The sequence below is a fragment of the Eublepharis macularius genome, chromosome 16 (assembly GCF_028583425.1).
Source record: "Eublepharis macularius isolate TG4126 chromosome 16, MPM_Emac_v1.0, whole genome shotgun sequence".
Taxonomy (NCBI): Eukaryota; Metazoa; Chordata; class Lepidosauria; order Squamata; family Eublepharidae; genus Eublepharis; species Eublepharis macularius.
Genome location: NC_072805.1, coordinates 23,215,374 through 23,240,054, shown reverse-complemented (window position 1 = coordinate 23,240,054; position 24,681 = coordinate 23,215,374). Strand labels below are relative to the sequence as shown.

General features: G+C 43.0%; 1 protein-coding gene across 1 annotated transcript in view; it reads left to right on the top strand.

Annotated features, from left to right (window-relative positions):
• Positions 1 to 917: 917 nt before the first annotated feature.
• Positions 918 to 24,681, top strand: part of CDYL2 (chromodomain Y like 2) — an 87,840-nt gene continuing 64,076 nt past the window's right edge. The window contains exon 1 of the mRNA XM_055000553.1: positions 918 to 998. Coding sequence (XP_054856528.1) covers positions 975 to 998 — 24 coding nt within the window. The 5' untranslated portion in view covers positions 918 to 974. The remainder of the gene's footprint in view (positions 999 to 24,681) is intronic.

Below are 24,681 nucleotides of genomic sequence, written 5' to 3'. Positions count from 1 at the left end.
CAGGTCTGGACAGCTAGACAACCAGAAGCCTGGAGAACAGATGTGGCTTCTGAGATGGGAGGGTGTGTGTGGATTTTGACAGAAAATGTTTATACCTTGCAGCCAAAGGCCATCACAATTGAGCAATTAAAACCCACAAGAAAAACATGCCGAGGCAAGCAATAACAAACGATACTGCTAAAAGCACATACAAGTATAGTAAAATGCATGGCACCTTAGGGTTGAATTCTGGAGACCAGGCTGACATCTGCCCCCAAAGAGGACATCCCTGGTCCTCTGCTAGACCCCCCCCCCCACTCCAAGAGAGCGTTGCCTCTTAAAGCTTCTCCCCTGGAAATCCTGTTGGTCCCTAAAGTGCCACTGGACCCAAGTCCTGCTGTTCTACCGCAGACCCACCTGAACCTGCCCCCAACTCAAGATTCCAGAACACCGCCCTCCTCCTCGGGCGCATTTGGACGGCAGGACCCGAGCCCAACAGGCAGCCCTGACTTGCCCCTTGCGAGGGGAGGCTCAGCGGAGGGGGGGCCCTGCCCGGCCTCCTTTTGGACCCCCCCCCCCACTTGGGACGGGGGGAGGCGCCCGCAGGCAGAGGCGCCACACGCGCGCAGAGGCACACACGCAGAGGCGCGCACGCAGGCGGGCAGGCGGGCGGGCAGCAGGCTCTCCGCGGCTGGCACGCATCCCCGAGCAGCGCTGCTCTCTGCTCCAGAGCCGCCGCCGCCGCCGCTGGTTACGCCAGCCCCGCCGCCCGCCCGCCGTCTCCCTTCGCCTCGGATTCTGCGCACACGGGCAGCCCCGGAGCCTGTCATTCCGCACAGGCACTCTTGGCTGGCTGTTTTTTTTTCCTCCTCTTTCCTCCCCGCGCTCGAGCCGGAGAGCGAGCGGGGGGGAGAGGGAGGGGAGGGGGGAGCCGCGGCCGCCGCCAGCCGGGAGAGGCGAGAAGGCGCACCGGAGCCAAGTCCCGCAGCCCCAGCATGGCTTCGGGGGACCTTTACGAGGTACGCCCCAGCCCGGACGCCCGGACACGGGGCAGCCGGCCAGGGGAGAGGGGCCGGGGAGGGGGATGCCCCTTGGCTTGCGGGGAGCCCTTTCCCCCCGCGTTCGGGCTCCGCTCCCCGCGCTCCGCTTTCTTGTTTAGTTCCTGAAGATCGGGGAGGAAATGGCCAAGGCGAGGGCTGGGGGGAGGCGGAGGCGAGAGGGGAAGGCGAGGAGGCAGAACCGCGGCTGCCGAGGGCTTGGGCTGGCCGGGGATGGAGCGCGCCCCCTCCTCGCTCGCCTTTCTCTCCCGACTTTCTGTGGGGGGGGGGCGGTTGGAGATCAGCAGGCCTCGGGAGGGGAGAGGAGGGGAGAGCCGGGCGAGGCGCCCCCGGCGCGGAAAGTCCCGGGGAAGAAGTCCTCAGGCGCGTGGGACGCCCCCTCCTGGCCCCCCGCCGAGGATTGCGCCCGGGCGCACGGCAGCGCGAGGTCCGCGCGAAGGGGAGGAGCCTCGGGAGCCCCCCCTGCAGAGAGGGGCTGGTGCAACGAGGGGCTGAGCGGAGGGAGGAGCCTAACCCGTCACAGATGCATGCTGGGGATTGGGGGCGGTCCTTCGAGGAGGAGGAGCTGTCAAAGTTTGGCAGGGTCTTTCTGGGAGGTCTTGGGCAGAGGGAGAGAGGAGGTGGAGCTGCCTGGGTTGGATCCTGTGGGAGTGCCTGCAAACCTGCTTGCTTTGAGATGTCTTTAGTGGTGGAGGGCAGGGCTGCAGAGGAGATTCTACTGACCACCCATGTGATGCTTGAGTGGTGGACTGCAAAGGGAGGAAATACTCTGGGCAAGGGTACCCAGTGGCACAAGTGGATGATACTCTGCTCCTGCATTGAGACTCCCATGCCCGTGTTGACCCCCATTATTCCTCTGGTCTGTGTGGATATCTGGGATTCGGGGCAGGAGTTCGCACAGTTGCAATGTGGCTTGTAGGAGATGTAATGTGCTACATCAGTGCATCCACAATTCAACAAAAGCCATCAGTGGCCATGTCTAGATGCTTCCATATTGCTGACTTCAGCATTTTACTGGATTGGCTGTGTTTGGTACCAAGCTTACCTCCAAACTCCACCCAACTCTTCTCACCCAACTCTTCTTCCTCCTTTCTCCAAGTGGACTCCATCAAGTATATCTAAATTCTGTCTGGGTCCAGTGCCCATTACAAATTTCTAAAATGTGGATCTGACAGTGAGATGTCAACAGAACCTTGGTGATGTATCTTTAATCCCATAATCCAAATTCAATGTTGTCTATTTGTGAAAGCATAACTATAGAGCAAGTCTTGACAATACTAAATCCCATGTTTTACAGGATAATGCAGAAAAAATTATTACCATTCAGATTGTTTCAGATGTTGGATTGACATGCGGAAAGTCTAAACCCCATGTTCTGACGTTGCAATAGATCCTCTGTCGTTCAGTGGCTTTCTGATTGCTTAGTGGTGTAGGATCACCTAGAAGACTTCCTTGTTTTAAGAATGTGTAAAGATTTTTCACTTAAAAGCCTCATTTGTAGGCAATTGATTGATTGATTGATGGGTTCAAGTCAGGGTCAAAGTCTTAATGGCGATTAATCTCATATTTTACCGGTTGGAATGTTGGGCTGTGTTTGGTTATATGGTTTTGTTTGTAAAATATATGATACATCAATAGACTTGATCTTTTGAAGGTATTTTGGCAATGATTACATTTTCATGGTTTGTAAGACAAATGAATGATCTTTACCTCGAAGTACGATCTGTGACAAAGACGACTGTAATCATAATAGTAACCATGGTGGCGGTAAGATCTTTGTACTGGCCAAGAAGGGCAAAGAACAATCAGGACAGATGATTGCCTAGTTGACATACTGGGCTATTCAATGGATCCCAATTACTTGGTGAATCAAAAGAAAAACGAGCAGATATTCTACGACACTGCCATCAACTTCATCATCATTTCATGAAGAACAATGTTGATTAAAATCCAGTTTGACCCCAAATTTTAAGTAACAATGATCCAATTAATACATTATTGGCATCAATAAGCCAACTTATGCTTTCGAGACCTCATTCTAATGTGCTCATAGGGTCAAATTTTAGTTGGATCTTTGCATTAGTCAACAGATTTATGCTTATCCAAGCTCTGTGTCCTCCTTAGCTTCCATGGGTTCTTATCAGGAGTACTTTGAGCTCCTTGAAGGAAAGATGGGCTAGAAAATATACATAATGAATTTGCAGCATGGGTTTTGCGCTTTGTTTTCTCCGCTGAGCAGAGCAATTTCTTTTTTCAATAGTGTAGAAGGAGCTAGGAGGATTGTGTTGATGATCTGCGGTGAATTAAAAAGCAAAGAAGTCAAGATGTGGAAGAACACTCAAGATCCACCTTGTGTGGTTTATTGTTACACCCCAGTAGAGCAATTAATGTTGGTGGTGCGATTCTAGTTTTCTTCTGGAGCAAACAGAACATCTTGCAGTGACATAAAATGTCCAGAAGTTTGTTCTGATCAAGATCAGCTTCAGCTTCACTTGAGACTTGCTGCTTAACTGGCATGTGTAAATTTGAGTTTGTAATTAGTCATGGAGTTATCTTTGTCTCTTCTCCAACTCCACTGGACTCATTTTCTTCATTGATAATTCAGTGGCTGCTATGGTGATGTGTTTGGTTGGGTATGTCTTTTGCAGCGTATCAGATAATTTTCTTTCTGTTTAAATGTGGAAATTTACATTGTTTCATGGTGTAGAAGAAAATTCAGCATGTATGCCTGGATGGGTTCTAAACTAATATATGCCTCCTTCTGCATGGAGTTATTATGTTCGTATGAGATGCCACCAAGAAATACATTCTCAAATGTGGGTTTTTCAGGATTGTGGCTGAGGAGGTAGAAGAATTACAATTTGATCTTAGGTTGTGTTGAATTTCTGGTGAGTATCAAGTGGAATTTCTATGAGTAAACACCATGTCAAAGGCAAGAATAATCTTTAAAACCATCTTCCTCTACACAGGCCACCTCTAGAAGAATTATAGAGGAATTTTAGACAAACATTATAGGGTTAGATCAAAATTGTGGTGTTGGATCCAAAGAGACGCATACAGTTACAGAAAGAGTTCTTCCACTCATTGAAAACATTCTTCCACACTTCTTCCCAGATAAGGACTTCTTCAATGGGTGGAAGGACCCCTTCAGAGTCAACCCTATGAGATTTTGGCCTTCCAAGCAGTTTTAAGTAATATGCCAAGTAGAAAACGTTTGCATCCATTAGAGTAAGGAAGATGAAAATGTGTTTCTCTTAGACTTATCAGCAAACATGACTGAAGCATACCTTCTGAACTATTACCTGGCGGTTGTCCATCACTTTGACACCCCAAACTAGGCATCGTTTTTATTTACAGGTTCTGGTTAATAACCAAAAGGAACCTCTGTGTTGTAAGGAGAGGAACCTTTGGTTATGAGGTTCAATACAGTTTTTTGATGTGATACCTTTGGTTACAAGGTTCAAAACATTGTGATGTGTCCTATTTTCTACCCAATTAATGGGATTCTAATCAGCCTGCATCATTAAAACCAACTAAGACCTCAAACAGCAAAAATACAAGCGAAAAGAAACAGGTGACAACCTCCATTCAAGAGCTGTCAAATACATGCTGAGAAAGATCCATTTTTAAAGAACCTCAAAATCATTGCAAGATTGGGGCCTTCCTCTCATCTTCAGGAAGCCTGTCCGATAGCACAAGAGTGGCCACCAAGAAACCCTGAGCAGAAACTTCTCAATTACTTGATTGTAGGAACTGTTAATATTCCCTGGTCTGATGACTGGAGGTGGCTTGTGGGCCCATATGAATAGAAACATTCCTGCAGATATAAGGATCCCAGAAAAATCTACAAAGCACCAATATGGTGCAGTGATAAGGACTGTGTGGAGACATGAGTTCATATCCTCACTCATCCATGAAGCTCACTAGGTGATACTGGATTTGTTACAGTCCCAGATTAAACAGAAATACAAGGAGGATAACATGGAAGAAGAGAAATGGCAGAGGGGAAATCATGTACACCAACCAAGGCTCCTTGGAGGAAAGTTGGATAGAAATGGAACAGCTGTTGTATCTTACTTGGACATGTCATGTTTTACTCTCTTCCCTTTTGGGACGTTGAAAACACTCTGAAGACATCAACCTTAATACCATTAAGTAGGTGAAGATTTTATTTTAATAATGATGCACGAGAGAATGTATTAATAATATCCTCACATTAGCTTGCTTAATGTTGGAGATGGTGCTCACAGAATTTGCTGAGATGATAATGGTGATTACTTTTGCCATGACAGTAATTGGTGATGGTTGCAAAGTACTGTTATGGTCATAGTGATCAATAGTTCAGCCTAAACGGGGTATTTTGGGCATTGGAATTACAAAGCTCCATCTTAACCTTTCCCCTGCTTCTATATGAGAGAGAAAAAGAACCTTAGACCAATTTGTACACCAGGATTTTATCTTGGCGTAGCTAAGACTGGTTTACGGTTAGCCCAACATAGTGTTTTTTTTCTGTTAACTGTTTTCCAGCAGTGCATATTCTTTATCTAGTTGGCAAAGATACTGCAAGATGACAGTTACGGTGGATTGATGTTGCACAGTAGTAGCCTTTCTCTTATGGAACACATTTGTGAATAGAAATGGCACGTTGGATCAACTCCATCTTAAATATGTGGATGTACCAATTTTAGTTGTGATTCTGCCAAACTCTGTTCATTTAAATGGTGGTGAAACATCACACATGTCCTTCCACTGAAATTGTAATTCTTAATGTTGGTAGATTGTGTCCTGTGTGTTCAATCTTTGTAACACAGAGGAACTGTGTTTACGTCTTTTAAATTTGGTATCATATTAATATGAAATTAAGGTAGAGCCAAAAAAAATATGCCGATATGTTCAAAGAAGTCAAGTGACAATCAAACTAGTCACCATGTTTTATGTTTTCCCGATGTGTGTTTCAGTATAAAAATGTCTCCCAGTGATGCAGGCTTGAAATATGGTCTGCCGTACTTTTTGAAAGGTGGTGAGTTATTTGTCATTTACACTACAGAAGGAGCTTAGAAGAACTCGAAGGAACCAGATATATGTCTTTACATCTTAGAAATCAGCCAGCAACCTTTTGGAAAGATGAGAAGGTGTAAATTATGAGAAGAGCAGAAAAATGTAATGTCAGTGCTTAATTAAGATCTCAATTAACAAACTGCCAAAGTTATTAACTTAAGAGTCCTTGTCACAAATGATTAAAAAAAAAAAACATGGCTAGCTTTTTCTGGATCCAAAGCGACTCACGGATAATTTTGGGAAACGTTTTTGATAGTGTTAATAAATGGCCTCCTCACTCTACTGTTTTTAATCTTTTTAACTTCATCACATAGATACATCTGATCAGATAATGCCCTTCACTGTATGAAACTTGATTGGTTAGGATCACCCGTCTGACAGATATAGAAAGTATTGCTCTCACTCTCAATTGGCTTTGTTTTCATTCACTGTGTCATCAAGATACATCCAAATTTGATTGGCTACCATCTTCAATGCTGATTATTATTGTTGTAAAAGGTATATTCATTCCAATTGTACATTCTCAGCCTTAGAATGAAGACTAGGAGGTTGAGCGAAAAACTTCATGGGAAAGTTGTATTTTCACAGGAGGAGAGAGGTGACATCATACAAGTGTAAAGGGCAAAGCGGGGGGAAGGGTAGGGCCTTATTCATAAGGCTGACTAGGCCGAAGCCTAGGGGCCCCTCAGGGTCTAGGGGCCCGTCAAATTTTTTTCCTGAGGAACACCCCCACATAAATTATAATTAATTGATCCTCTTATATAACCTCTATTAATAAGATAATTAACTACTTCCATATTGAAGTGAAACAAATTGTCTCATATTAAAACAATTATCCATAAATTATATATTTTAATAAATAATAAAAAAATATTCACTTCAAAATATTAGCGTTGAACAATTATGCCCACAAAATGTGCTTTCCTGAAAAGTTCTACTTGCGCAGTAAAAATATTTTTAAAGTTGTGAATAGAATTCTTCAGGAGACCCTCAAAATGGATCTATGTACTGCGGTCTAGTACCCACCATACCAGGGTCAGGCTGTCAGCTGTAGTGGGGTGAAAGATTGAAGTGCCAGAGGGGGCCCAAAATACCTGAAAGCCAAGGGGCCCGGCCTTGGGTTAATACGGCCCTGGGGGAGGGAGGGAATAGATGGACGGAACAGGAGACCTTTGGATGGCTGATGGTGGTGGAGTCGAAGAGTAACGGGGCAGGTTGTGAGAGCAAAGAGATGATGAGGCACAAGGTCATGGAGGGTTTTATTTATTTAAAATATTTGAATACCTGCCTTTCTAAATAGCATCTGATGACCCAAGCAGGTGGCAACAATACAAAAACACACTAAAATCATTGGATAACCAACTTCAAAACCTATACAAAATAGAATGTATTTGAACAGAGTTCTGAACAGAGTTCTGAACAGAGCTTCCATGTATGTCAATGGGGGAAGAAACAGAGGAGAGCTTGCAACAGGCAATGAGAGCAGGGCACATTTTGAGGGGGAACATGCAGGAACGCAGTTCCGATAGTTCTCCAAAGAGGTCACATGTCAGGTGGCCCCACCCATCTTTTTGGCCATTTGGGGCCCGTTTTGAACTGGATTGGTCCCAAAACGGCCAGGATCGGGTCTCTGACAGGTGGTGGATCACTCTCCCACTCAGCAGCTGTCCAATTCTGACCATGTTAGGCCCCTTTTCGGCCATTTTCAGCTCCTTTATGCCATTTTGGGCCTAATTTTGGCCCTGAAGGGCCAGGATTGGGTCCAAAACAGCCAGGATAGGTGAGGTCAGGGGGTGTGGCATATGCAAATCAGTTATGCTATGACACACTTCCAGTGATGACAATGGGTGTTGCATATGCTAATGAGTTGTGCTAATGAGTTCCTGCAGCTCAGTCCACACTGCCTCAGCAAATGCTGGGAGATTTGGGTTTGGTGTCTAGGGAGGGCAGAGTTTAGTGAAGTGGTGATGTCACTTCCAGATGATGCTCTAGGATTCTTCCCCTAGTTTCTATGATCTACAGGAAATTCCTAAAGCACTGCTGTGTGGAAGTCAGTTTTTCTTCTGCTCCTCAGTTTCTCAGGGATGGGAAATTGAGGCTGGTCATTCTCTGTCCCAGGGCACGCCTAGATACTGATTGAATGTTCCAATCTGAAATACATGCTGCTTATTCGTTTTTCATGGTGGGGATGCTTATATTGCCTAGTAGCTAGAACAATGGCTTCTATTCCTCTGTTATGAAATGGGATGAATAAAGAGTTGCCATTTTCTGAGATATGGGAGAATGAAAAGAACCATTCCAGGAAATTCACACACACAACTCTTGGGAAGACAGAGCACAGTCAAACAAAAGGAAAGGATATGAATTAAATTTTAACAATGAAAAGATCCCTACACTGTATATTTAGCAAAACTGCTTGATTTTTCCCATATATACGATAAAGTGGTGGCAACCGTTTGATCAAATATCCAACTTTATTTCAAGGATTGTTATTTTTAGTTGGAAGCAGTAAGTCTTTCAAGGAATATGAGAAAGTGATGCTACAGTTTCTCCACACGATGATCAAGCGTTAAAGAACTGTTTCAAAAATGTGTTTCTTGCCTAGTAGCAGGGCCGGTGCCTGGGTTTCTGGAGCTTGAGGCGAGATACCTACTTGCACCCTTTCCCCCCGCCCCAAACAATTTTAAAAAACAGAAGAAATATAGGAAAAATGAAGAGCACAAAACTTGAAATTTTTACATTTTTAATTTAATTTTTATTTCTTAATTTAAATTTTAATTTTTTTAATAAGTGTGAGAATAACAACAATCTTTGTTTTTCTTATTGTGAGCCAAAAATCTATTTTGTGAGCAGAAACAGCAACTTGCATTGAAGATTTGAGCACACCTCCTTTTGTGTGTGTGTGTAAAAAAGTTTCCCTCTTTCTTTCCACCTCTCTCTGAACCCAGAGACTCTTGGCAGTAGAAGGCAGGGCTTCTCTTACAGGGCCTGCTTGGAGGAGAGATATTTGGAAGGGGGAGACTGAGCTAAAGCCTTCTCTTTTTCTCTGACCCTCTCCGAGCCTTAAAATATTGATCACCTTTGTCAGAGATCCCTTTTGGGAACTACCCTCCGTGCTCATCCTTCTCCTCCCCCCCTTGGGTTTGAAGTGAACGGCAGCTGACAGCTAAGCATGTGGTGTATAAATATTGAAATAAACTATTGGGGGAGAGGGGGAAGGTGGGGTGATATATGTAAACTAGCGAATGAGAGAAGGAAGGTGATAAAGAGGGGGCACAGTGTGGGGCGCTGCTCTGCTGGAGTGAAGGGGGAGCAGCATTGAGATCAGAGAATAGCAAGAGGGAGGGAGAATGAAAGGGAGAAGGGGGTGGGGAAGTAATAGAATTTAAAACCACAACTTTAAACCCAACAACAGTGATTTGCTCCTACCTGTCGCACAGGAACGGAAAGGGAATTGTGTGTGTCTCACCTCACTTCCTCTGTGGTGGCGCACACACAACCAGCCACTCTTTCCACCAAAAGCAGCCCCCCCCCCAAAAGCCTGAGGAAAGGTGAGAAGGTAGAATTGATGCCAGCCGGGGAGGGGGAAAGGGATGTACTAAAAGGAATGACAGGATTGCCCATTGGAAATAATGGGAGAGGCTTGAAGGCTCATTGGAGAAAATGGGAGCCAGGAATGCCAATTTACTTGCATGGGCTCCATTGAAAAGCATTACAACACAAAAAAAGAGCAAGAGTCCAGTAGTGAAGAAGTGAGCTGTGGCTCATGAAAGCTTATACCCTACCACAAATTTTGTTAGTCTTATAGGTGCTACTGGACTCTCACTTTTTTCTACTGCTACAGACAAATACGGCTGACCATTTTGATCTAGCAACACAGACCCCAGAGTGGAATGACAGTCCCTGGGAGAAGAATCAGTGGCCTGGGACTGGAATGGCAGTGGGTGTGGAATGACAGGGGGTGTCATTCCAGTCCCAGAGCCCTGAACCTATTCCCAGGAGCAGTCGTTCCACTCTTCGACCTGTCATTCCAGTCCCTGAGCACAGATTCTATTCCTAGGGGCTGTCATTCCACTCCGGGGCTGTCATTCCAGTCCATTAACACTTCTGCTACTCCCAGGGACTGTCCTTCCATTATGGTGCCTGTAATTCCACTCCAAGAATGCTTCTCTATTATCAGGGGCTGTCATTCCACTGTGCAACCTGTCATTCCTTCCCAGAGCACAGATTCTGCTCTGAGGGGCTGTCATTGCACTCTGGGAGTTGTCATTCCAGTCCCAGAACACTTCTGCTCCTCTCAGGGTCTGTCATTCCAGTCTGGTGCCTGTAATTCCAGTCCCAGAATGCTGCTTCTACTCCCAGGGGCTGTCATTGCACTGCACTGTGTGGGCTATCCTTCCAGTCCCAGAGCACTGAGCCTGTTCCAAGGACTGTCATTCCACTCTGAAACCTGTCCTTCTGGTCCTGGAGCACAAACTCTATAGCTACTTGAGAGAGCTGCAAACTGCATACTGAACCTCATGTTACCTTAGAAATGTGTATTAATCGTTGCCAATCTGAACCACAGGGAAAAAATGAAAAATGAAATTAAAAAACAGGTTATATAGTAAAGAAAATAATTGTTTTATTTGAATTTATGCAGTCACAATAGTTAGTACTATCTGTATAAACTTTATAACATTGAAAGCATTGAACTCACTAATAATTTCCCATCAAACACATTATAAGCATATTAATTGTTGCCAAAATTATTCACATTTGAATAATAACCATATCCTGTTTTAATGTTTGCTGCCTTGGGGATCTTGAGTTAGATTGAAAGGCAGCATTAAAATATTTTAAATAAAATAAATCCTTAATGATATGTTGTGTATGGCAAGAGCATACATAGGAATTATCATTACCTAAACCTGTCTTACATACTTTTTCATGGTGTACATTTTGAGTGAGTAAAACCTTGTGCTAAAGAACATCTCACTCATTCCAAAACAAAAAGGGAGGGTGTTTTTTTCAATGTTTCCCAACATTTCTCATTTTTTCTATCAGAAAAGTTTTTTCCTGAATTTCTCTGCTTCCTCCTTCCCCAGGTCTTCACATCTCTAAGTGTTAGAGAGCCCATTCCCTTGGTGGGCATCCCCTACTTTCACTTTCCCCTCCCCACCACTGCTTACCTGGCCAGTGAGGGAAAGATGGGGAACAGGCCTCCCAGGCACACTTCCAGGCACGCGCAATGACGTCACCGAGCTGTCCTGAGAGCACCCCCATGCTTTGCTGTTGGCCAATTTGGGCCCCAAACGGGCTGAATTGGGCCCGTTTGGGGCCCAAATCACCCTACTGAGAAGCACATATGTGTTCCCTCACCTTGCATGATGACATCACTTCCTGGAAGTGATATTGTGCTGGTGTGGGGCTGCACACACAAAGAACATGCCACAAACAACAATAAAGTAAGCTCCAGGTCCCCCCTCCACTGGGAGGGTAGGGGTACCTGGCAACCCTAATAAATGTTAGTGTAAACTCTCTAAACTCCCGTGAGTCTAATAGGACTCAAACCTAAATAAATATGTCTAGAAGGATTGCAGCCGAAGTGAAGCATAACAGGGGTGATTGTTGTGGGGATAATAATATCATGCTTTGAAAACATTTTCCCCAGAAAGTCCACAAACATATCGGACTGTCCAGGTGAAACCCAGATACCTGGCAACGCTACCTTCTGGTGGTGTCTGGGAAGAAGAAGCTATGGTTGTTGTTGTTAAGATGGCTGCTGAAGTTGTTGCAGTTAAGACCTTTAGGCCCAGGTTATATATATGTAAATAAAATCTGTTGAATTCCTTTACAGGTGGCTGGGATTGGTTCCTGGGGATTTTCCTAAGGTCTCATTATAACAATCAGGGTGATAAATAAAGTACCATGTACATATTGAAAAAAGAGAGGAGAAATAGGTAATGAATGAATAAGTGCAACTGATATTCAAATGAATGCCAGGGGGTAGGGATTCCCCTTATCTAAAAGCTATGAACCATTGTAGCTCAAGTTTCATTTTACAGTTCTGGCAACCGTTAAGGATGTTGACACAAAGTCCTTCGTGGCTTTAATGACAAACAGAATTAGTAATATGCTCCTCAGTAGTAAATTTTTAGCACTATTTATTGACACTCATTATAGCTCTTGCTGTTGACTGGGGATCTGTTCAGTTCTAGCACATACCAATAATGAACAGCTCAGCCCTAAAAGCCCTTCTTTAACAAAAGTCCTATTAAAGTTAATAGGACCTCAGTGAATAGAGGTGCTTTAAGATCTAACTGGCATGCTTTAAACAGGAATGAAGGATTTTGAAAAAATGTATTGCTGTGATACCGGAAGTTAGAGCTCTCAGTTTTAATTTAAGGCATGATCACAGGGATGTGCCAAATCAGCTGAAGGAGACACATTTTACAAGGAGCAGCTTTCTGGGACTGCAGTCCGAGTAAATCAGTCACCTGTCGAAAGACTAAGAGCCAAACTACACGAGACACATTACATGAGGACACTCAAGTGAAGAGAGACGCAATGTTGGCTGGGAAGTGTAGTTTAAGTTTCACCTCGAGAGTTTGTTAATAATTGACAGAACATTTGGGGGGCAAAGGTGAAATTAACAAACCCTCTGAAGTGTCTCTTCACTTGAGCATCCTCATGTAATTCGTCTGGAGGGGGCCCGCTGGAGATCCGGGCCCTGTGGGACCTGTTACAGTTTTGCAGGGCCTGTAAAATGGAGATGTTCTGCCAGGCCTTTGGCTGAGTGCCAGCGGGTGTCCTTCCATCTAAGACCACCACTTCTTCTGGCACTGCCCCCAGCCATCTGCTATGCCTGTATACGGACAGGGCATGAAGGCAATGACCCTCTTCTTCTGTGACCCCCTCTAGAAAATGATATTAATGGCATACTGCAAATGGAGGTGAAATTTAGCCATTCTGGCAAATCGCCATGGATAGACTAATTTATTTATGTATCAAATTTATATTCCACCTCTCCAGAGACTTGTTTGTGGCAGCTTACAAAATCTCTCAAGACCTGCTCTCTGTGCCTCTGTCTTCAGAGATGAGATGGGTGATTACTAGATAGAGGGCATTTTCTGTGGTGGCACCTTGCCTTTGGAATGTGCTTCCCTTTGAGGCTTGCCTGGCCCCTACTTTACAGTCTTTAGGCACCAGGTCAGGACACATCTTTTTAGCTGACGAAGGGAGCTCTGACTCTTGAAAACTCACACTCTGAAAAACTATTTGTTTTTTTAAGGTACTACTGAACCCAAAACTTGATCTTTTCACCCAGGATTTTAATTAGGAATTTTATCTTCCCAGATTCTTTAAACAGTCTGCTTCTAGTCTGAGGCCTTTTTATGGATAGTTTGTGTTCTGTATTGGCTTAGCTTCAGGCTGAGCTAAGGCTCCTGAAGCCTTCGTTACTATTGGTCGTTTAATGCTAGCAGCGGCCAATCAGATCTCTATAATAAAGATCAATCACCATACTGGAAATAAGTTACTCTGTATATGGTTTATGCAAACAAAGGATTCTAACTACTTGCTTTGTATTGGTTGTTGCTAAAAAGGGGTGTGGTTTTCCTATGTATAAATTAGCTCCTGTTGAGCCTGGTTCCACCTGTCTGCTTCCAGTCTTCAAGAAAGTTGTTTTTATGAGCTGTTAATCACAATACTCAATAGTTTGTATGCTGTTTATGTCCAATGGTTTGTTTTTAATGGCTTGATGTTTTACATTACTACATGATTTAAATTATTTATTATTTTATTATTTTATTTTAATGGTAAGCCACTTCAAACAGGACTAGGATGCTAGCTCCAGGTTGGAAAATACGTGGAGATTTGGGGGAGAGGCCAGGAGAAGATGGGGCTTGGGGAAAGGAGGGACCTCAATAGAATATGCCATAGAATCCACTCTACAAAGCAGCCATTTTCTCCTGGGGAAATGAACTTTGTGGCCTGGCGATCAGTTGTAATTCCAGGAGATCTCCAGCCACCACTTGGAGTCTGGCAACCCAAAGCAGAACTCAGAAGAGGCAGGCTAGAAGTATTCTAAATAAATAAATAAAACATGAAAAAATCAAATACAGCATAAAATCATTAAAACTGACCTTCATGTATCAATTTAAGCCATTTATGCTAGCAGCCATCTTGTGGAAGAGAATTCCATGGATTGATTGTGAGTTTTGTGAAGAATGGCTTCCATTGGTCTGCCCTGCATCGATTGCCCATTAACCACAGCTCTTAACTCTTGGAAGTGTTTCTTTTTTAAAAAATGTGCCATTTGAATATAAATATATGTGATGTCACACAAAACAATCACTGAGACAATAGATAAGGGACGAATATATAATTAGCTAATGCTCAGGCATGTCCTGCTACAAACAATTGTAAAATTCAGATGTGATCAAAATCAGCTATTTTCTTTAATCAAAGGAGTGATTGTGATGACTAACCATGCTTGGGGAAAATAGTTCTTTTGTCCATTCATTAGCCTCTCAGTGCTGTGGCATATTCCTGGTTCTATATGTTGTATCAGTCTCTTACCCTCTTGCTTCATTACATTTGTGCGTGTCAGAGGGAATATTTCATGGTCTTTCACATTAACACCTTGGTAGCATCAACCGTTATGACTCGAGAATGGGTTGTCCTTCATTGTGAAAAGTACAAAAAATTATCTGAATATCTAGCCATTTGAATGCATAAAACCCTTTGTGGAACAGTAGAATTGTTCCCAACTGTGTGTATTTGACATACATTAAAATAGGAGCCTACTTCAAGTTTTCTAGAGGAAGAAAGCAGTGATTAATAACCATTTTGGGATAACATTTTGTTTTTGTATTACAGAAGCCTTATTCGATAGAGACTGGTACATTTTCCTCTTGTTTCTGACATTCCACCCAACTTGTAATGTTGCCATCATTAAAGAACGGTGCCAGATTAATTCCTCTATACTTAGCCATCATAATTGGGGAATAGCAATCTGCTAGCAATATATTTACTGTGCTTCATGTCTCCTTCTGCTCAGCAGATTCTGCTAACATTCATTATTACCAAACAGTTATCTGGCTGGCCCTTGTGTAGATGATGTAAGCAAAGTGCTGGTTCTTACATTAAAGCCTGAAACAGCTTGTGGCTTTAAGGATCACCTCCTCCCATACTTTCTGTTCCATTAGTTAAGATCCTCCTCACAAGCTTTGGTCTCCGTGGCTTGCAGGGGAGGGAGACCATGGACAGAGGGGGAACGGCATTCCGGCACCTCTTGAAAATGGTCACATGGTCAGTGCCGAGCAGCGCGGAGGGCAATCTAAACTCCCCTCTGTCTGGAGATCAGGGGGCGGAGCCACCGGCCATGTGACCATTTTCTCTGAGGGCAACCCACTGAGTTCCACCACCTCTTTTCCCAGAAAAAAACCCTGGTAGTGGCACATCACCTGTGGAATGCCCTCCTTTTTTCAATGCAATATATTTTATTTTGAAATGCAAAGTAGTAATAAAAAGTTACGAAAAGAAAATAAAGAATTATGTAACATAGTTATATAAATCCGAGATAACTATATGTAACAGAATATAAAAACTACGGAGTGTTTCTCACCTCCATCCACTTACTTACTTAAAATACATTATATTCAACATTTAAAATTACCGATTTAATACTGGTAATTGTTCTTAGTTTCTCTTAATTTTCAGCTACATAATCAAAAAAACTTTCCGTTTTTTCTGAAATTCTGGGATTGGCTTGAAGGCAGCTGGGTGACTTTGGGTCAGTCACAGCCCTCCCAGAGCTCTCTCAGCCCCACCCACCTCACAGGGTGATTGTTGTGGGGATAATAACATACTTTGTAAACCACTCTGAGTGAGCGTTAAGTTGTCCTGAAGGGTGGTGTATAAATCTGTTGTTGTTGTTGTTAATTTTGCCATTGATGCATATTCATATAGTTTTTTCATCCATTCTGTCAAATCTGGCCAGAATTCTGCCTTCCATTTTGTTTCATATACTACTCTCCCCACCGTCACCATATATTTAAATAGTTCATTATGTATTTTTGTAATAATATTTGGTAAGATATTTAATAACATTTGTAGGGTTCCATACAAAGCGAAACTTTAGTAACTTTTGCCTCTCTTCACATATTTTTATCCAATATTTCCTCACTTTCTTACATGTCCTCCACATGTGATAGAACGTTGCATCTGTGTATTGACATTTCCAGCACTTTCTGCTGTAATCCTTATTAGCTTTTGCAATGTCCTTGGGACTAATTTACCATCTAAAGAATATTTTATACCAATTCACTCATAATATTTAACAGTTTTTAAATTTGATTTCTTTAATCCATAAGTTTTTCCCATTGATTCATAGATACATTTTCTCCAAAGTTTTGCATTCATTTTATCATACAGTTTTTTAATTGTTCTGATTCTGTGGCATATTACAATAAGATTTTATATACTTTTCCTAATAGATGTTTTGAATCTCCAGTCATTAGTTGTTCCAACACTGTTTTCTTTCTTACCATTTATTCCCAAATATCTATTTCTGCATTGAAATCATATTCTTAATAGTCCGTCTCTCAAAATATGAATACCATCTTGTCTTTGAATAGTTTTTCTTGATCCATAAATAATTATGAATTCCTTCTTTAGTGTCAATTATCTCCAATTTTATATTTCTTCCATTTGGGTTTATAATCCATTCTGATATCCAAACCAGTGCTGCTGCTTGATGGTACAGTTTAACATTTGGTGATGCCAGCCCACCTCAACGTTTTTCATCGGCTGTTTCCACACACTGTTAAAGAGACGGGCCACTTACTGAACGCTGGCTTTTTTTTCACAAATTCCAGAAGCCTCCAATTTCAAAGCAGAAGCAGGCAGTTTGGTTTCCGTGTGTTCAGCATCTTTTCTGAGAATGGGATTTCCCACTATTTACTGTTCCTGCTAAAAGACGCTGAACAAATGGAAGTCAAACTGCCTGCTTCCGCTTTGAAATCGGAGGCTTCTGGAATTTGTGGGGGGGAAAGCCAGCATTCAGTAAGTGGCCCATCTCTTTAACAGCATGTGGAAATGGCCATCTTGTAATATTTTACATCTTATTCTTGGTTTCTTCCCATTCCATACCAAATCATTTATCCTTTTCAACAATTTTTTTTAAATCCATCTATATGGATTGGTAATATTTGGAACAAAAAGTTCAATTTTGGTAATATGTTCATTTTAACAGTACAGATTCTTCCTAGCCATGGCATATTCAGTTTTTCCTATCTTGCAGATCTTCAGTAATGCTTGTTCAAACTTTTTGATAGTTGTCTTTATATATATTATCATTTTGTCCCGTTACATTTATTCCCAAATATCTGACTGGTTTTCTGGTGACAGCGCAATCTGTTATTTTCTCTCTCTCTTCTTGTTCCATTCTGGTTGTTGCTAACATTATCTTAGTTTTCTTTTTCAGTTTATATGCAGAATACAATCCAAATCTAAATATTTGTTCCATTACATATTCCACAGAAATATTTTGTTTTGTCACTGATATAACAACATCATCCGTGTAACTTTTCATTTTGTATTCTTCTTTGCCTTCTTTTATTCCAATAATTCTAGTGTCTTGCTTAATTTTCATTGCTAATATTTCCAGTGCCTTAATAAACAATAGTGGTGATATTGGACACCCCTGTCAAGTTCCTTTTGCTATTTCTGTTAGGGAACCATTTACTAACATTCTAGCTTGCTAGTCAATATAAATTCTTTGCATTATTTTAAAAATTTAGTTCATTTTTGTAATGCTTTCATCAAAAAAATGCCATGACACTTTATCAAAAGCTTTCTCTGAATCCAAAAACATAAATGCCATTTTTTCTCCTTTCCTCCTAGAATACTCTACTGCAGTAAGCTAATATCTGGTATTTTCATTATCTGTCTTCTGTGCAGTCCCACATGGGACTGCACATATGCAGGCCTGCCGACCGGAATTCTTTTCCTAGTAAAACATCCACTAGGGGGCGCTCGCCCGTCGAATGCGCATGCACGGCTCTTCCCACCGATCACGACATCCGGCGGCCGCACCCCCTCATCCTCAGTTTCTTCTTTGCCGCTGACTGGTGAAGACCTAGCGTCCGCTGTTGAGGAAAGAAATAAGTGCGTCAGTGGTGAGAGATCGCTTTTCAAAATGTCGGATAAGGCCTTGTTTAAATTCTGTTCCACCAGTTTGACTAAGATGACCAAAACTGATGGTCATTCAGTCGTCCTAGAATGCCTGGATGAAACTCATAATGTGCAGAAATGTGAGCACTGTCAGCGTTTCACACCGAAGGCTAGGGTCGAGAGGGCAATCAGGCTGCAAGCCTTATTGTGGAAGAGAGCTATGCGAGCTACTGGCATTGTTAAAGCCCCTTCCAAACCACCACCTATGGGCGACAGATCAGCTCGTAGTGTGGCTTCAACTTCTAAGTCTCGCTCCCTGGATCGGATCTGACAATCTTCTACCACCACCTCAAATTTGAAGGGGACCATTAATACACCATCTGGCCTTAAAGCTCATCCTCTCGAAATCCCGGAGTCGGGACCAAGTCGCAAACTTCGATCCAAGTCACCTTCGAATTTGGAACCATCAGCTACCCCAACTCCAAAGGTTAAGAGAGCAGCGTAGGATCCGACACTACCATCTAGATCGGACCCAAAACCGTCGGATTCAAAGGTATAGGATCCGAAAATGTCGGATCCTAAGCCTGCAGGTCAACCATGAGCTGAGAGTGATGTATTGGATCTGAGGCGCTCGGAACTGATTGTGTCTGACAGGAGATCGAATCCAAAGGATCGGAAGCGTGGCAGTGATCTCCCTGAGATGGCCCAAACTGCTAAAAAAGCCAAGAAAAAGTCGAAGCTCAGGCACTCTGCGGCTGAGCAAATTTTATGGGAGAGACCCAAAACCCCATCTCCGCATACTAGATCACCTTTGTGCCATTCTTCTATCGATGAGGGTGAATTATTCGATGCCCCATCCTCTGGTTCTCGTAGACGGGCTTCCCGCGATCATGCTTATGGAGAGGGCTTGTCTCCATTTATTGCATCAAGGTTATAGCGATCATGGATCCAATTATTCCAGGTCAAATCGCTCTTATTCCCCGACTTCTGGAAGAGATGAATGGGAAGGTATCAGAAGTTAATACTCCTGGTATGATTCTCCTGATTGGGATCTTGTATATCATTCACCTGAACAGTGTCGGGATCAGACCCCTAGTCCTCCATCAGATCCTTCCCATGAGGAATTTATCATTGGAATGGGACAAATTTCACTGAATGAGGATTATCGTCTCTGCACTGAGCAGATGCTTTGGATGGCTCGCTTCCTGGAGATTGAGGTTTCGGCAGTCAACCCAAAACCTAAAGACAAAATATTGCAGTATATTTACTCTGGAAATCCTGCTACTATCACCTTTCTGATTACTGAGGGCCTCGTTGGAGTTATTACTGCTGTATGTGAGAAACCAGCCTCTACTCACCCTACTTCTCGCAAGCTGGAAGTTCTCTATAAAACAAGGGATAATGTGTGTACTTACCTGTTTTCACACCCACCACCATCCTCCTTGGTCACCAAGGAGATGCAGGCTCGCCAACGGCAGGGTTCCCATGCTGTTCCTACAGATAAAGAGAGCAGAAAGTTAAATTATTTTGGCAAGAAATTGTATTCATCTGCAGCCCTAAACCTGAAGATAGCCAATTATTCAGCTATCATGGGAGCTTACCAGATTTTTCTCTGGAACCGCATTGTGATCTTCATAGACAAGCTTCCTGATGATCAGAAGATTCTTGCTAAAGTCATCGTGGAAGAAGCTTTATGATAGTCATGGTAACAGATCAACGCTGGTCATGATTCAGTAGATACGTCTGCGAGAGCTCTGGCTTCATCTGTTGTGCTCCATAGGCATGCCTGGCTCTGCACTACAGCGCTACCCGTAACAAGGTGGAAGATCTGCCATTTGAGTAAGACAGACGAGTATTTATTGCAGACAAGTATTTATTGCAGAAGCGTAAGGATCGGCTCACAGCATTTTCTTATGGGGTTCTGCCTTCCAAACAACCCTCTGATTGACGCTACCAGTATCGATCTTTTCAGAATTATAGGAACAAGTACCAGAGATACCAGCCATATCCTCATTATGGGTCCTACATGCAATTTCAGCTTTCTTCTGGCTCTTATCAGCATAGAAGGTCTAACTCCTGACCCTGCCGCAACCAGCAGAGCCCTGGTACCAAGGAGCCTGCCACTCAATCAAAGCAGTTTTGACTATCTGAAGAACAGTCTGTTGTGTTTGGGGACAGACTAGCTAGTATTGCTCAGGCAGGGGCTGAAATTACAGTTGATAGTTGGGTTCTGAATATCATAAGAGTTGGTTATAAAATTCAGTTTGAAACTTACCCAGAGTTGTCTATTCCTGATTTCTCCCAGCAGGTGTCCTCTGACAAGTTACAAGCAGAGTTGGACAGCAAGAAGAGGCTGTACAGGAAGTGCCCTCACAGGAGTCTCCTTGGGAGGTTTACTCTAGGATGTTCTTGGTAGATAAAAAGGGTGGAGGAGTTCGTCCTATCCTAGATTTGAGGGGATTAAATAAATTCATTACGGTCAAGAAATTTAGAATGCTCACACTGAACATGGTGCTTCAATTGATGCCCGATGATATGTGGTTTGCCATCCTAGATCTTAAGGATGCGTACTTTCATATTGCCATACACTGTGATCATAGGAAGTTCCTCAGGTTTGTCTATAAGGGTTGGATGTTCCAGTACCAGATATTACCCTTTGGACTATCTACAGCCCCCCAGGTATTTCCAAAATGTATGGCTGTGGTGGTGGCTTATCTTAGAAGGCTGAGATGTTCAATCTATCCTTACTTAGACAGTTGGTTATTATCGGCCCCTTCAGCAGAGGTTCTTCAGGAACAAGTAAACATAGTAGTGTCTACTTGTGTTCGGTTGGGACTCTTGGTAAATTTTAAGAAATCAACCTTTACTCCTTCGAGGAGGATCCTTTTTATAGGTATGTTACTGGATGGGATTTTAAATAGAGGGTTCCTGCCTCATGAGCGAGCTCAGAGGATGAGCAGAATGCTAGCCCATTTTACCAGATGCAGATTCCAATTGGCATTGGCTATTCAGAGGCTTTTGGGGCTCATGGCTTCTTCTACGGCTGTTACCCCCATGGCTTACTTGCATATGCACGCCCTCCAATTGTGGTTTTTATCAGTACATGATTGTGAGGGCACATCCCAGAACAGAAAATACTCATTTCCTCGGGGTGTCATTCACTCAGTGGGATGGTGGCTTAGTGAAGCGAATCTAATTAAGGGAATAGCATTTGGTCCTATTCAGTGTGAGATCTCTGTTTCTACGGATGCTTCCACTATAAGGTGGGGTGCCCAGTGTGGATCCCTTAGAGCACATGGGACCTAGTCAGATCAGGAGAGAGAATATCATATCAACCTCCTAGAGTTATCACTTTCACAGATACCCTGCAGCAGAGGTCCGTTCAGATTCTCACAGACAACTGTATGGCAATGTTTTATTTGAACAAGCAAGGAGACACCACTTCCAGGGCTCTTTGCAATGAAGCAATTCAGATTTGGAAGTGGGCTCTGGACAGACACATCTATTTACAGGCTGTACACATTCCCAGCACCGCAAACGTAGTAGCGGACAAACTGAGCTGCATGGTTTACAACAACTACGAGTGGACCATAGCAGACACTTACCTGAACAATGTGTTTGCAGAGTGGGGGTTTCCCAAGATAGACCTTTTTGCAACAGAGAGCAACAGGAAAGCCCTGTGGTTTTGCTTCGGGGGGGGGGGGGGGTCCTTAGGTCCCAAGTCCTTAGGGGATGCATTTCAAATGATGTGGACAGGACATCTGTTTTATGCATTCCCTCCATTTCCGCTGATTTCCAGAACGATCAGCAAGATTCGGAGGGACAGAACCCACGTAATCCTAGTGACACCTTTTTGGCCCAGACAGCCGTGGCTCCACCATGTCATGCAGCTTTTGCAGGGGTCATCCAGACCTTCTTTCCGACAATGGGATTTGGTATCATGACCTACCCAGACTGAATCTAATGACTTGGCACATTCTGGGTCAGGAGAAATGTTGGAAAGAGTAACTGAGATCCTGCTTAATGCTAGAAGGGATACCACTTGTAAACTGTACTCTGCTAAATGAAGACATTCCGAGTCCTGGGCGATTCAGAGAGGGGTGGATATCTGGGACTGCCAGTTGGCATCTATTTTTGAGTTCCTATTGTCATTAAAGGACGATGGCCTTTCTAATTCATCCATTAAGGTGTACTTAGCAGCCATTTCGGCATTCCACCCCAAGATAGATGGGAAGACTGTTTTTTTACATAGTTTATCTAAAATGTTTCTTAAGGGGTTGCAGAATACGTTTCCCTGGGTCAGGGAAATTGTACCACAATGATCACTTAAGTTGGTTTTGACTGAACTCATGAAGGCACCATTGGAACCATTAGCTACTTGTGCCTTGAAGTTTTTATTCTTTAAAGTTTCGTTCCTAGTTGCTATTACCTCTGCCCGCAGAGTTAGTAAGCTAGCAGCTCTTAGATCGGACCCTCCCTTTTTGAAGGTCCATCAGAATAAGGTGGTGTTGAGACCTGATTTCAAGTTTAGATCTAAGGTTTCCACACAATTTCATACATCACAAGATACTGTACTTCCTGTTTTTTTTCCCATCTCCGTCAGATAATTCTGAGAGGGCTTTGCATTCTTTGGATGTACGTAGAGCTATATTGTATTGTCGAAGGCTTTCACGGCCGGAGAACGATGGTTGTTGTGGGTTTTCCGGGCTGTATTGCTGTGGTCTTGGCATTGTAGTTCCTGACGTCAGGAACTACAATGCCAAGACCACGGCAATACAGCCCGGAAAACCCACAACAACCATCGTAGAGCTATATTGTTTTACCTTCAACGTACCGCTCAATTTAGAAAGGATAAACAATTATTTGTTTGTTATTATGGCCCTAGGAGGGGTAAGGCTGCTACTCCTCAGTCAATATCCAGATGGATTACTTTAGCAATTAAGACTTGTTATTTGCATGCTAACCTACCTTGCCCCCTGGAGATCAAGGCTCATTCCACAAAGGCCCAAGCATCTTCCGCTGCATTCCTGAGGGGGATTCCACCACATGACATCTGCAGACCCGCTACGTGGTCTTCTTTGGAGACATTTGCCAAGCATTGTGCTCTGGATGTTTTGGAGAAAAAAGAGGCTTTGGTTGGCCAAGCCGTGCTCCAATCGCTTTTTCAATGAGGAACAGACCCACCTCCAAGGTAAGCGGCTTGTGAGTCTGCCATGTGGGACTGCACAGAAGACGGACAATGAAAACAGAGTTGCACTTACCGTAACTGCTGTTCATTGACGTCTTCTGTGCAGGCATACAAACCCTCCCTCCTGCCCTGCTGTGTTCTTACACATTGGGAGATTCGGTGGCACAGGAGAAACTGAAGGTGAGGGGGCACTGCCGGTGGATGTCATGATTGGCAGGAAGAGCTGTGCATGCGCATTCGATGGGCGAGCGCCCCCTAGTGGACTTTTTGCTAGGAAAAGAATTCCAGTCGGCAGGCCTGCGCGTGCGCAGTCCTATGTGTGCCTGCACAGAAAACGTCAATGAACAGCAGTTACGGTAAGTGCAACTCTGTTATCTCTCACATATCTCTTTGGAACAAATCGTGTTTAATCTTCATGTATTAAACCTGGAATACATTTTCTTAATCTGTCTATTATTGTAAAAATGTTATAGTCCACATTCGATAATGAAATTGGTCTATATGATTGTGATAATAGTGGATCATTCCCTTCTTTATATATTAAAGTTATATTCGCCTCTTGCCACGCTAATGGTGTATACTTTTTATCTTGTATTTCATTCATTACTCTTTATAACGGTATTGCTAATATGTCTTCAAAGAATTTATATAATATGTTGCCGTCAATCCATCAGGGCCAAGCGCTTTGCCTATTTTTAGATTTTTGATGGCAGAGTTGATCTCTTGTTATCGGTTGATTCATGATTCTTCTTTGTTTGGATGTAAATTCTTGAATTGGTACCTCAGATAAATATTTCTCCATCTCTACTTCATCTATAGATTCTTCTTTATAAAGATTTGAAGAGGTTTTTTTTTTAATTTAGCCCTTCATTTTTTTGTTCTGCATAAGCTATTTAGCTTCCTTTCCTGATTCCCAGTATACTTTTTCCTGTCTCTTTTCTTAAACAATATGCTAAATACCTTCCAAGCTTGTTTACAGCTTCAAAATGCCTTTGTTTTAAATATTGCAGTTTTTTTCTGCACTTCTTCTACTTCCAATAAACACTTCTTCTACTTCCAATAAGTCTAATTGGTTTCTCAATTGTTTCATTTCAATTTTTTCTTATCGCCAGTAATCTTGTGCTCTTGTTCCAATATCTTCCATTTTTTGTTATATTCTTTATAATCCCCTGCTTCTCTTTTTTCTGTCATGCAGCTACTGCCAATAAAGTTCCTCTGATATAGGCTTTACTAGCTTCC